Source organism: Armigeres subalbatus, chromosome 3 (genome assembly GCF_024139115.2).
Source record: "Armigeres subalbatus isolate Guangzhou_Male chromosome 3, GZ_Asu_2, whole genome shotgun sequence".
Classification (NCBI taxonomy): Eukaryota; Metazoa; Arthropoda; class Insecta; order Diptera; family Culicidae; genus Armigeres; species Armigeres subalbatus.
Genome location: NC_085141.1, coordinates 194,318,109 through 194,332,520, shown reverse-complemented (window position 1 = coordinate 194,332,520; position 14,412 = coordinate 194,318,109). Strand labels below are relative to the sequence as shown.

Here is a 14,412-nt window from a genome sequence, read left to right as displayed (position 1 = left end):
CAAAAATATGAACACGTGTAAACTTGTGATACACACGGAATATTTGATATTCTAAACATTAGGGTACCGTTTATTCAGAATTTTATACAAGGTCATTTTGGATCATAGTTCATCACCCTGTAAATTTCCATATAGGTTTTGTGGGCTTCGTGCGGCTAGCGACGTAAATCGTTTAAACGCATGTGCTGTAGAGTGTGGGTTCGATCCCCGCCCTGGTAAAGAGAAAACTGTTCATAAAGCGAAAAGTTCTCTACTTGTCCACTGGGTGTTATGCATTCGCTAGGACGAAAATCATAATTTCTAGCGATTGTATTTAGGACATATTTGGCATCTCAGCCTAAAATTACTTAAATTTTCAATTAATGATGGTTTTTGCCTTTCTCGTACAACAAAGTTGTACCGAAAGGCAATAATTTCACTCCAAAATCTAAAATCTAACTTTTTATAAAAGTCTCTGGGATCTATGATGTTATATACCAATCGACTCAGCTCATCGAACTGAACAAATGTCTGTCAGTCCGTGTGTGTGCACACGAAAACTGAAAAACATTAGCCACTTCTTCATACAGTAATTTTTAACCGATTTTCTCGCAACAAATTGCATTCGACGGGGGATAAACTAGTTGATCACTATTGAATATAACGATCGGTCATTGCGTTCAAAAGTTACGGAGAAAATGGTGTGTTGAACCATATAAGCTTGGTTGGTTGATTCACTATACACTGGATTTTGTTTTTACACGATTTACATTTTCTCAATTTTCCACTCATCCTAAATGTCTAACGCATATTAATTATCATGTGATTTTTCTTCGATTTATTCTGGATTTTTTTAAACATGTTGGGAAGAGTTTGGTGATAAATTGAAGTCACACGATCAAAAATACGAGCGAAAAAAAAATCGTGTAAAAACAAAATCCTGTGTACTGCGTTTGCAAGAGGCGTAATGTAGGCAATTATTTATCATGTGTATCACACTACGGCGAAACCAAACTATTGAATCGAGAAAGGCGAAACCAAAAAAATATTCTGGGTTTTGTACACGCAGATAAATGTTTTTTAAACTCAATGATATTATGCATAAAAACAACAAAAATAATTATTGTTCCCCGGCTAATAATTTTATTTGTTGAATTCAACAAAAAATAAGATTTGATTAGACGAAAAATATTGTTGTTTCTACAATGTTCCAAAACAGCACTCAAAATAAAAATTGTTGAATTTACAATATATTTTTTTGTTTGTACAAAAAATATTTTTAATCCAAAAAGAAAAATTTTTGCTTTCAACAATATTTTTCTTAAATTCAACAAAAATAAATATTGAAATCAAATATTTATTTTGAATGTTATATAAAATGTCTTGTGATTATCAATTATTTTATTTTTGGGTAGGCTTCGTGTGGAAAATAAAACCACAATAATTATATTTGTAATTTTTTCAAATATTTACTCCACAAACTAGTTTATAATATACTGTATTAATGATTACTGGATTGCAGTAGAAACAACAATGAAAATTTTTGAATTAAATATATTTCAGTTTTGATTTTAAAAATAAAATATTTGGGTTTAAAAAATATTTCAATAATTTTATTTTTTATTTCAAAAAGGTAGATTTTCTCTGCGTGTATGCATGTTTACTGAAAAAACACGTTTTAGTTGGAAATAATTATAAAGCCACTCCACTTGTATGGAGCTATACTGCCGCTAACCGCAAGTCAGACTTATCTGTATATGGACGCCATATCCAGATAAGTCTGACTTGCGGTTAGTGGCAGTATAATTATTTCCTATTAAAAAGTGGTTTTTCAGTAAATGTACATACTTTGCATTTGACTCCCAAAGAAAAATGATATTTTATTTTTTTTACTTTTTGGAGAAAATTTTATGAATTTCTTAGAAGGACAACGGCATTTATACCGTGATCTCCCAAAAAATTCTTTGGAATTTCTTAGAAAACTTCAAAGTTTTGAATTCCCTTCGAAATTTCTTTGGGAAATTTTTCCGACAAATCATCGAAAAACTCTTTGGAATCTGAAACATCCTCGGGAAGTCCTTCGGAATATCTTTGGAAAACTCTGATAATGTCTTTCCAGAGTTCTGTTTGATTGAGGATAATATCTTTGCACAAGCAAAGATAATTTCCTGTTCTAGGATGACATTGCAATACCTGTAATATAATAAGTCCATCTAACATTTTACCAGAATACGGATCACTACTTTTCAGTCTCCATTGTTATCAAACAACAACTTATTTATTTCTGTGGGACAATCGACTCGTGTTTGAATTTTTCATCAAATGAAAGGGGAATTATGCATAGAACAGCAGAACAGCTTTTGACATAAACAAAACCAAAGGATTTCTTCTAACAAATAGTTTTATTTCAGAAGTTCTGTTCTGTTTTTTTCTAGAATCTTGCTGCTTGGAATTTCCTCCTGTCATGAATAAAAATACCATCAAAAGTGTCTAAAAAACTTGATTTTTATATTGCTGAGACCCGACAAATGTATCAAGAACAGTAGGATTTTTAGAACAGATTACGAAATACATAATCAAGTAGGGATAATGACGGCTTTGGCAGGTTTTGTTCTATTATTGGCAGGGGGTTTTTTTATGACTGATTATGCTCAAATTTGGCCCAAACATGCTTTGCATATCAAAGAATATTGTGGCCAAATTTCATAAAATTCGGTCGACAAAAACCCCCCTGCCAATAATAGAACAAAACCTGCCAAAGCCGTCTGTTCCCCTAATCTGAATACCGACTGTAAAGAAGCGAAGACATCTCTAAAACGAATTAAACAATAATCTCAATGATGCTTAAAAAAAATCCAGCAAGTATGACATAATGCCATTTAAATTTAATAAGAAATCGTCTATGCAATTTAAGAAGTCAAATTTCCAAGAAATCGAATCATGGTGCGCTTATACTGAAAAATCGCACAATGTCGAAGGAAATAAACATTGCTTGAGAAATATTGATTAATGTCAATAAAAATCACCATCCTTTTCCTTTCCGACAGTGAAAGTAGGGGAAAGTAGGGAAAGATCGCCAACAATGATTTTAGCATCAGTAAGCATTATTTTTACATTATTAAAATGCCAGGGAAGATGCTTTATAATGTATAAAACCCAGATTATTCCACCTAGCAGTGACGATGCCTTTATCTATTCAATCGTTTGGTTTCGCTTTAATGTGATATACATAATAAATAATTGTCTACATTAGGCTCTTGGAAATGCTGTAAGGCGAATCATCCAACCGTATATGGTTCAACACACCATTTTCTCCACAACTTTTGAACGCAATTACTGATCGTGATTATATACCCTCCCGTCGGATATGTGATCTTGCCGCGATGGGTGGGCTTACGCCATTAGCACTGATATGCCAACCAAAGACATATCCTGTCGTGGTGGTATCACATGTTGACTATTTTTGGTGGTATCACATATTGACATAAATAGGATTCACTGAGTAGAAGTTTTTTCAAAACTAGGAGCGTGGCGCCTCTCTTATTTTGTTATGTCTCAAATTAAAGAGCCATAATATAAAATACCACACATGACAACTATGGTATACAAACAATCTAATAATGGCTTCATTCTCGATAAATTTTATTAATAGGTAGGGAATAGGCGTGATGAAGCTTAATTTTGCCACCTAAAAGTGAATTCTATAGCTGACTACGACTTATATAATGATAGTTATTTTACACTTACTTGTAAGGATTTAAAACGATTAGAAACGGTAGGGCAAATTTCAGGGCAGGTAGGGCTCAACTTTTAAGCGATGCTTTAAAACTAGGGTTTTCCAGCGATTAAACTTTTAAACTAGGTTTTTCATCTATGCGGAAACGACCCTGGGAGATTAGCATTAGACAAATAAATTGAAGGAACAACGCAACATAATCTACAATGAGTATCAGTATCTTTAACCTCATCAAAATAAGGGAAGCTCATAGATTAATATTTCAATTCATTATAACATAACTAAACACTATCAGAATAATATCCCCAATTTAAGTGTTACTTGGAGGTGGCAATAGTATCACCCGTTGTCAACATATACTGCTATTAGATATTGAATGTCGGCTCCAAGAAACGCTAAACACAATTTTATATTTAAATTCTCTACAAATATAACATTTTATACCTCGGAAAACATTTCTTATATCTTTAGAGCTTGCATTATTTCAAGCTCTATCTGGAATAAGGGCGAATGTCGCAAGAGAGGATTCTATTCGCCGACTTCCCCTCTTTTGAATAAATGTGACAAGCAGTGGATTTCTTTGCGGTTTATCACCTCAGCACGATAGAAAACAATGCGAGCTTGCATTCTGAGGTGATAAACTGCAAAGAAATTCTGTGCTTGTCACTTTTATTTAAAAGAGGGGAAGTCGACGAAGAGAATTCTCTCTTGCGACATTCGCCCTTTTACCAGATAGAGCTTGATTTGTTTGGTTAATTATTGACTGAAGGTAAAAGGGAAATCTACAGAAAAACAGAAATTTGAGATTGTACTAGCTTCTACAATACTCAAACAAATAGTGTTCAAGCGGTCAACATAGACTAGGGTAACGGTACCAATAGTGGAGATATTAGTAGATCCCCAAAGGAATTTTTTTTTTTTAAATTGATAATCATGGGAAATTTACTGCTTTATTATCTTAGTAAATAGATAAACTAATAAATTTGCTAACAAAAATGAGATAGATGTTATTTAACATCAACAATTGCCAAAAATTGCTTGCACCACTATGGGTATACTGTTCCTTTAGTGATGGTAAACAATAATTTTGGTTACTATAGTGGTGCTATCCATTGGTTTCTTATGAGACTCGCCACTATTGGTACAGTTGCACCACTATAGGTGCAAGGGAGTCAATTTTGTTAATGAAAATCGTTGTTTTCAATAGTTTTTCAAGCGAAATCTTAAGGTAAATTGCATTTGAAAGAATATTAAAAGCACGACGCATCAACTGAAACCATCGTAGAGTCTATAAATATGATAAATCTCATTAAAACCCCACTACCTCAACTATTGGTGCTACCTCCACTAAGGGTACGGTTACCCTAGCTCTTCTAAGTATTGGTCGTCACAGTAGAAAAAATTCTGTTCGGGTCCAGTCTTGACAATTTAAGCTACCATGTAGCTCAAGCTGGAAAATTCAAGCCAAAAAAATACCGATCGTGATTATATGCGAAAGTGATAAACTAGGACCGTCGAATGCAACTCGTTGCGAGAAAATCTGTTGAGAATTACTAGCTTGAGCTTGAGCTAGATTGACTGCCCTAGTCGCTACTCCATTATGACCAGATCAGCTGATTTTGCACAGAGAACCAACAGATGTTTGCTTGGGACTAGCACACATCTTCAATGTACAAGTACTGGTGAGTTCATACGAAATTTATTGGAAGTTTTGGGTCAGGTTCGAGAGGCATAGGTCCGTCTCTGTTAACGAGCTACCAATATGATAGGATAGGAGAAAGCAACTAATTGGATTTCTAATTGGATGTAGGAAACGAGCTTCTTAGTTCATTTTCAATTCCAGCAGCTACTGCTAGAACAGTCAAGTTAAAGGTATAGGATAGTAATGGAAACGGTAGATTGCTAGAACATGAGAAATATGAATAAAGATACAAAAAGTAGGATGATAATGGGACGGATCTGGCATTGAACCCACGACCCCTGCGTATGAGGCAGAAGCATTAGTCACATGACTACCAAGCCCGTCATACGCGAGGAGAAGTGGATGAACGCTGTCATCAGAGGAAAAGTAGAATCACTGAAATTTAACACGGCAAGGTATAGCCAATGGAATTGAAAATAATTTTAAAAATTACAAACAGAGATTTTTTTGAAAATGATTTATTAGGCGGGATTAGAAATTCAATAAACATTAAAAGTACTACCATCTCCGGAATCATTTCAAGAAAAAACTTCATTGTTATTAACAATCAAATTAATATATGTATAATGTAGATAATCAAATTTCTAACCTCATGCTATAAATTATTTATAAATAAATATCATTTTGAAATTTTGAAATTTATTTTGAGAGCTGCATCCCATACCTCGCTGTGATTTTTTTTTCATGATTCTACTTTTTCTTTTGATGATAGAATTCATTCTTCTGTTAGCGTATTAAATCTGTTAAGAATTACTATATGAAAAAAGTGACTAATGTTTTTCGATTTTCGTGTGCACACACACATGGACCGAAGGACATTTGTTCAGCTCGATTTTGGAGTGAAAATGATAGCCATTCGGTAAAAGTTTGTTGTACGAGAAAGGCAAAAAGTAATAAAACTGGTAATCACATATTTTCAACCTAAATTATTCTTGAAATATTCGTTAGAAGTAATTAAGAAAATTATTTTGAGCTTTTTAGTGGAATGTCTTCACCTGTCAAAAGACGAGTTTGTACAATCTCATTTAATTCCATCACTTGATTGTACCTTGACAGATGCGTATTTCGACCTCAACAGTAAGGACGTCTTCAGTGTCGTCGAGTCAAGTACGAGACACTGAAAACGATCTTAATGTTGAGGTCGAAATACGTATCTGTCAAGGAACAATCAAGTGGTGGAATTAAATGAGATTGTACAAACTCGTCTTATGACAAGTGGTTAAGTGGAAATTCATTTTTTCATATTATTTCATAATCACTTAATTTAAGGTTTTATATCTAAAATTATTCGTATTATTGAAAAATTTGATATCATCCAATGCTTATATGTGTCTAATAGTTTACCCACACTAATAATTGGATGTGGTTTGAAGAAAATATAATCGATAGAAGAAAACTGCCAACTGTGGTAGAGACAAGATTTTAAAGGCAATGAGTAAAAACAAAATCTTAAATGCATCCCAAGTGCTAACAAAAGAACCAGAATAATTTGAGTTTAAATAGTTGATTTAAAACAACGAATATAAGTTTGCCTATAAAAATTAGTTTCAGTTAAAATTATGACCAATAACCGCAAAATCAACATTAAAAAGGACAAATTTGCCAGTAAGATCATTCGTGCAAAATCTCTTGAAGTGCTAAATGATACCTAATGTTTTAATAAGTTCAAAACATTTTTTCAAATATTGTTTGGACCTTTCTCGTGTTGCCCCGAGGGGCAGCAAATTAAGATGTTTAGACTTTAATAATGCATTTTTTTTCCATGCTAATACTAAAGGAAAGACCCATAATAGATGGCCATAAAACAAATCTGCAGTATGCGGAGGATTTTTAGTGTTCCATAAGAGCCAGAGCTTAGAGTGGCGGTCTTGCCCCACTTTCCCCTATTCAAATAAAATAAACAGGCTCACATCCACAACGCTTCTTTGATAAACACTGTGCTAAGAATTACGTTTAGCCAGCATAAAAATCGCAAGATAAGAATCGACGGCTCTTTTTGCCTCTCAGTCAGTAATGCATCCCCTACTTCTACTCTTATTTCAGCTACCTAAACAGTTTCTCTTCTGTTCGATGTCTGGTGCATGCGTGAAGAACTAATCAAATCAACATAAAGTGCAAACAATGATGCCTCCATACTCGCTCGGATACACAGAACCATTGAAATAATACATTGGTTATTCTTCGACTATTCTGCGTGTCTTCGGTTTCAGTTTTCATTTTTTTTTTGTGAATATTTATTCGGTGATAGATCAGACAGCATGACCAACAGTGTTAGTAGTCACTTCGGTGATGTGATCAGAAACATGATGGGATCATCGGAGCAGCAACAATCGTCGTCGGACAATGGAGTCAATGGCAATAATAATCTTAAGAGCTTTGTTAACAATAACATAGCTACATCTGACAATAGGAATTACAATGTGAATAGTCATCAAACCAAAAATGCCGCATCGTATTGTTTGACATTGCAGAACAGCATAAGCCTGTACAACTTGTATGCAAACAATGATAAACGTGACGCAACCAAAGAAGAAAATGCATCATGCAGTACTACCACGGGCAACCGGGTCGACCAAAAAGACATAATAGATGGAGCAGAATTTAAGTCTACCACAATTGCAACTACACCTAGTACAAACAATTACAATAATACGAATGACCTTCAAAACCAACACCACAACTATTCCAAATCCTACGATAGTCAACCGGATTCAAAGCTAGAAAATGCATTCGATGATCCTGCCGACAGTGACGACCCTAGCACTACCGATTCCACAAATAATTGTATGTCTCCGATTAAACCACCATTGGCAGATCACATGGCCATCAGTCAGCAAAACGCTGCCCTCTTGACACCTGATCATCACGCCCGAAGACCTATGAATGCTTTTCTGATATTTTGTAAGCGTCATAGAACCATAGTGAGAGATCGGCATCCAAATTTGGAGAATAGGCAAGTATTGTAATTTTTTAAAACGTGCATATTCATTACGAAAAAATATTGGACTACATATTAACATTCGATTGGCTATGAACAAGATCAAACGATACTAATTTCGATATCTATACCAGATCCAGTGATTTTGAGTATGTATCACTACATACATACATAACTACACGCGAAGTTTACGATTATCATTTTATAGAGTATCTTTTATCGGTGTTTGCTGCCCGATTATTCTATTATTACTTTATCCTTCAATATTTCTGTACAGATCAATAACCAAAATTCTTGGCGATTGGTGGGCAAATTTGGACAAAGATCAGAAAGCCAGCTACACGAATCTCGCAAAGCAGGTATAGTCATCGATGACATTCGAAATATAGAATTCAACAGCTTTATCTCAACTTATTTGCAGTATAAAGATGCATTCTTCACTGCTCACCCTGACTTCAAATGGTACAAGTTGCCTGCCCCACCACTTCGGCCGCAGGGAATCCGACCGGTGAAAACAGAACTGGAACTTGGTTCTGAGTACGAATTCGAAGATGGGGGATTGTACGAAACAGTCGAAACAAAGTACGAAGGACAACTGGACACGGATCAACGCACAAACATCACAACCGGTGATTTCATTGCCGGTGATAATAATTATACTTACAATGAATCACAAACCGTGGTGAGCCAGAAGCAGAAGGATTTGGAGATGGGTGTCTTTAAGTTGGCTGATGAAGCACAAATGGGTGGTCTGAACAGCCTTATGACTGATACATACGAAGGAAAAATCAATCAAAATGGTAAGTCTTATACACCCTTATAGCATGTTCATATTACGAGTCTAGTTATTTGGAATCATGGGAATAATGGGATATATGAAATACCTTTTATATAGATTCTTTGAGCTGCGACTTCAGTGAAATGAAACAGGAGCGTGCAACGCTGGATATTAGTTCACCCGAACCTAATATTGTGACGGAGCCATGCATCAACATGAAAAATCATTTTTATTCCAAACGTCCGAACGATACAAATCGTGAGTTGAGTGCCTATGATAGTAAACGGTTTAAGAGAGCTTTTGATTCTATTCACTACGAGTACTATGATGAAGACTATACAAGAAAGACTGCGCGAGCATGCAAGGGGAAACGATATAAGGAATTCATGACACACACGAGACTGAGCTCGGCTTCAAAGAAGGCTTCGAGAAGTGCCACTGTGGTTCGAGAAGAACAACCAATAGCGCCAACTGCTGAAGAGAGCAGCCCACCTTCAATTATTCCGGATCAAGTCTTCGACGATCCAATAAACCAACGAAATGGTTTATTTGATTCGAACTACTCTGGTTGCAACGCGTCGTACGATGAACCAAATATCGTTGTGAAAAGTGAACCGAAGCATTTCGACGCTTCGGACTTTGATTTGGACAAAAAAATCAATGAACTTCCTTGTTTGGATCTGGATGAGTATCTGACAAAGAAGAAAGATACTAAGAAGAAAAAGAAAATCAAAGGTAAGCCATAATTAAAGGGATTTCGAATGCTATTACAACCTCTTTTAGTTATGGACTAACAGTAAGGGATAATATGAAGTAAGGAAATCATGTTCCTATACCGCAATTTCATAATCTTTCTAATAAATGATTACTGTGACCTGCCCTAATTCCGCGCATCGCCTAATACCGTGATTTTCATAAAAATCTGAACCTGGCTATCATGGACATCACATTATTTGGTGAAATGTTCAAACATAATATGTAAAATAATGTGATGTCCATGGTAGCCAGGTTCTGATTTTTAATGAAAACCACGGTATTAGGCGATGCGCGGTATTAGGGCAGGTCATGGTACATGATAATTAATTTAAAATTTGAAAACAAAGAATCATCCATGTCCTTCTCTGGACTTTGAATAAAGTTTCTCTAGACGTCGAATAGAATGTTGATCACTTTGTGTTAGGACAAATGATTACCTGTGCCATTGCGCTTCATTATAATCATCTTTCAAATGAATATACAATGGCACTATAACAGTACTTTAGTGAAGCAGGATGGTTTATAAATATAAATCTTGTTCATTGAGAATATAATTCTGAGCTGGTAGAAGTTCACGAAATAAATGTTGGTTGGTCCCTCGTCCCTCAAACAGACTGAGATTTAATTAAAAAAAAAACGTTATAAGTTAACGAATCATATAGAAAAGATGGGCTTCTGTAAATAAAGAACTGAGGACACTTTTAAAATTTACGCAAATGAAGAATGATAAATTGGTTTCTCAAACGGAGATACACGCGATATTCCACATACAAAGCGATCGAAGCAAAAGGCTCCGACTTACTTGATTCGTTCGTTACCCATTTTTATAACGTTCTAATGCCGTTTAGCGTAATGGTCATTCTGTACAATTCTAACAAAATGGAATGAATAGAAGCAACCATTAAGCAAAATGACTTTTGTCAAACGGCATTAGACAAAACGATTTAAGGCAGAAACATCCAAAAACAGTGTGTTGCAGTGTGTTGGATGTTATGCTGAAACCCCACTTCAGAGAAATGCAAATAATTTAACCGGGAAAACTCTAATCTTCTCGCGGTTTTCTGCATAATTTTCTGTATTAAATTCTTCAAGATCTGAATGAGTATCATAGTTCTTCATCGTAAGTTGTACCGTCCAACTGCAATTTACTGTTTTTGGATGTTTCTGCATACATTTTTTCATACAAACTTCCAACGAGTTTAGCACCGCCCAAGCGTTGACCGATTTGGCTGAAATTTTGTCCACAGCATCAGGGTATCAATTAGAACCAAATAAGATGGCGGCCCATCAAAAAATTGAAAAAAAAAATCCCATACTAATTTGAACCACCCTATCAACCATGGTATAATCTCATCTTCATCTTCAATGGGTCTACATTCCAACTAGAACTTCACCGGCTATAATGTTATGTGGTCATGCATCAGAGTCCTAGCCATATCCTTGTCTTGCTCCTAGAATATCACAAGTATAGCACCAAACTCGGTATTTAGCTCTATCTTTCAAATCATTTCAATCTAGAGAATTTGTCAGTCAAGCTAAAGGCTCCGAGGTTTTTTTTAAACTCATTGCTAGAAAAGTTGTTTTTTATGCATACAGTTTAGCCTCAACCAAGAGGAATTTAACTCTTTCAACCATCTGCAGCAGGGTAACGTTAATTTTGTTATACTTTAGAAATTGCTATTGGTATAGAGAACTAAATACGATGAATCCCTGAATTACCACATTCTACCTGCCCTAGCTCGAAAAATGGATTAGGCTAGAGCTCGGTTTAGTAGATCTTACACCGTAACACACTTCGCAAAAGTGATCTACCCTGGTTTACGGGATACCCCCCATATATTATGTTTTGTTATCTGAAACCAACTGCTTAAATACTGAAATACTATACTATTCACAGGTAAATTCAAGTCAACAATCAAGCCTCGCGTACCTGCCGTCGAGCAGATGGAGAAAATTGTCGGCAGTCGCAAGCGGAAGGCCCGCAAGGAAAGCATCACCCGTCGGGATGTCAGTTCATCGGAGAACCTGGTGCCTGAGGCAGACGCACTTTTTGCGCTCGCAACATTGGCGGCAGTGGCCGCCAACGAAAATCATATCGGCGAAAAAACCATCTAAGTCAGATTCGTGGTCCAATTTGCGGCAATTTGACCGGCAATAATTGAACAGCCAGTGTAATGATAGATACCTACTGTTTTAAGTAAATACAGAAATTATTTTCAAATATTTGCTACAAGCATTAGCGTCATTTGCGTACAACGCAAACAGAATCCTAGTAAGAAAACAAAAGATAAAAGAGACAAACGATCACATCGTTGATATATTTTTAGATTTAAATATCGTTGATCTGTTTTGATTTTTATTTGATGTGCTAAAGGCCGAAGATGTATCACAAACGAGTCGAAACTGATTGATTCCTTGTTATTCATATTTCACACAAAAAGTTGTTACATATTCGAAACCAATTTTTTATTCTCACGATTAATAGTATTGTCTTGAAAGTAATGATCTAAAATAGATATTCCCTCATTTATTTAAAAATATATAAGTTGAAGGTATGCTTCAAATCCGTTTTTCTATAATAAGTAAGTAATTGCTTGAAAGATATCTACAACAATAGGATACTGTTAGACATGCCCATCAAACGTAAAAGTTTACATTTCTGCCGTTTCCTACGTTCGAAAAGTTAATTATTATTATATGTGCTTATGTTAAATTTAATAAACACTATCTGGTTTTATTCTAATAAATTGTTCGATAAAAAAATGATTTTAGTCGTTGAGTTTCATTAGTTAACAAATTGTAGATACAAAGAACAACCCATTTAATTAGTGCTTTAATTCTGAACAGAACTCGTCACATTGAATCTGTATGTATCAATTTCAGTAAATTTGATATGTTGGAGATGGAGAAATGACAAAACAAGTTAAAAATACTTTTTGGGCTGCGCTAACTGTCCTTGACTCCACAACTTGCGATCTACAGTTACCATGCGAGCTTTTTCTTCATTTCAAGCATGGATATGTATTCAACCATATCCAAAACATATTCCTGAAGATCAAGAGACATGGTCAGATGGTTTTGGGAAATCCTGGGTCATGCAAACCGTTTTTGAGTCCAGAACATGTTATGTACAACCACCACACTATCTTTTTTCGTCATTCCAAGCTTGGATATGTATTCAACTATGTTAATAACATATTCGTGATTATCTAGAGACATGATAAGATGGTTTTGGGTTATCCGAAATGTCCTTGAGTTCAGAACATGCTATCTACAGCCGTGACACTAGCTTTTTTTAGATGTATACAACCATATCCATAGCATATTCCTGGAGATCAAGGGACATGGTAAGATAGTTTTGAGATATCCTGTGTCATCCAGACTGTCCTTGAGTGCTTGTGATCCACGGCCACGACATTAGCTTTTTCGTCATTCCAAGCTTGGATATGTATTCAGCTATGTTCATAACATATTCGTGATGATCAAGTGACATGGTAAAATGGTTTTAAACCTAATAATATCCCGGGTTTTACAACCCTAGCAGCATACATATTACACATAGCATTCAAGTTGCTGCATCTGGTTGCCTGACTTGTGCAGCTCGAGAATATGTCCTTGAGTTCAGAACTTGTGATCTACAACCACGACTAGCTTTTTTCGTCACTAGAAGCTTGGATATGTTTATGTTTGTTGTATAGATTCATCTGACATTTGGTGGTCTTAACCCTTAAATGCGCAATGTTGTTTTAAAACAACAAACCGAAAATACGTTTAATGTTAATAATTTTAATGGTAGTTTACGCTAAAAATACTTCCGACGATTTCTAAAAAAATCGCCTTGCGCCTTTAAGGGTTAATGAATATAGTAAATTTAAACAAGTATACATTAAATGATTACAATCTTCTTAAAAAAGTGGTCAATGGTAAGTTAAAATCAAATAGCCTATAAATGTTGTTAAAAGCAGCGACAGCAGCACGGAAAGTTTCATTCATGCCATACATTCGATTACGCGGAGAAAGGTGCAGGAAATCTCGTTGACGCATTGTCAAGGAATGTAAAATAACAACATTGCCAATGAGAACGACATTATCCTCTCTTGTAAATGTTGGGACAAACTCAACTCGCAATAAGCGTTTGTCCCAAACTGCAACAGAATAGGACAATTATCGCCTGCCACGCATTTTGAGAAGTAGTCGGTTTCCGATGATGTTTTTGGTTAAATTAGTATCAGTTATCATAGATTAGACATAAACTTAACCATCTGTTGACATGATTTGCGTTTTACTTCTAAAATAAACAAGTGATCGCATTTTGAAAAGTTCACAACAATTACCTCTCCATGTTTGTTGCAAATAAAATGGAACGCAACAATGTCTTTATCCTCTGCAGATGGGGACAAAGAGTTATCGCTATTCTCTTTTGTCGCTTGTTTTTAGCATTTTTCAGCGCAATTACATTCCTTGCGCATTGTTCGTTCCGGAGCATAAAGATTTAACCTCATGAGAAGTTCCGGAGAGTCAAT

General features: G+C 35.3%; 1 protein-coding gene across 4 annotated transcripts in view; it reads left to right on the top strand.

Moving 5' to 3' along the window:
- Positions 1-12,655, top strand: part of LOC134224404 (uncharacterized) — an 81,136-nt gene extending 68,481 nt beyond the window's left edge. For all 4 annotated transcript variants that reach the window (XM_062703734.1, XM_062703732.1, XM_062703731.1 and 1 more), the window contains exons 2-6: positions 7,461-8,370; positions 8,633-8,714; positions 8,777-9,155; positions 9,251-9,868; positions 11,787-12,655. In XM_062703734.1, the coding sequence (XP_062559718.1) occupies positions 7,676-8,370; positions 8,633-8,714; positions 8,777-9,155; positions 9,251-9,868; positions 11,787-12,004 (1,992 nt within the window). In that variant the 5' untranslated portion in view covers positions 7,461-7,675 and the 3' untranslated portion in view covers positions 12,005-12,655. The remainder of the gene's footprint in view (positions 1-7,460; positions 8,371-8,632; positions 8,715-8,776; positions 9,156-9,250; positions 9,869-11,786) is intronic.
- The last annotated feature ends 1,757 nt before the right edge of the window (positions 12,656-14,412 follow it).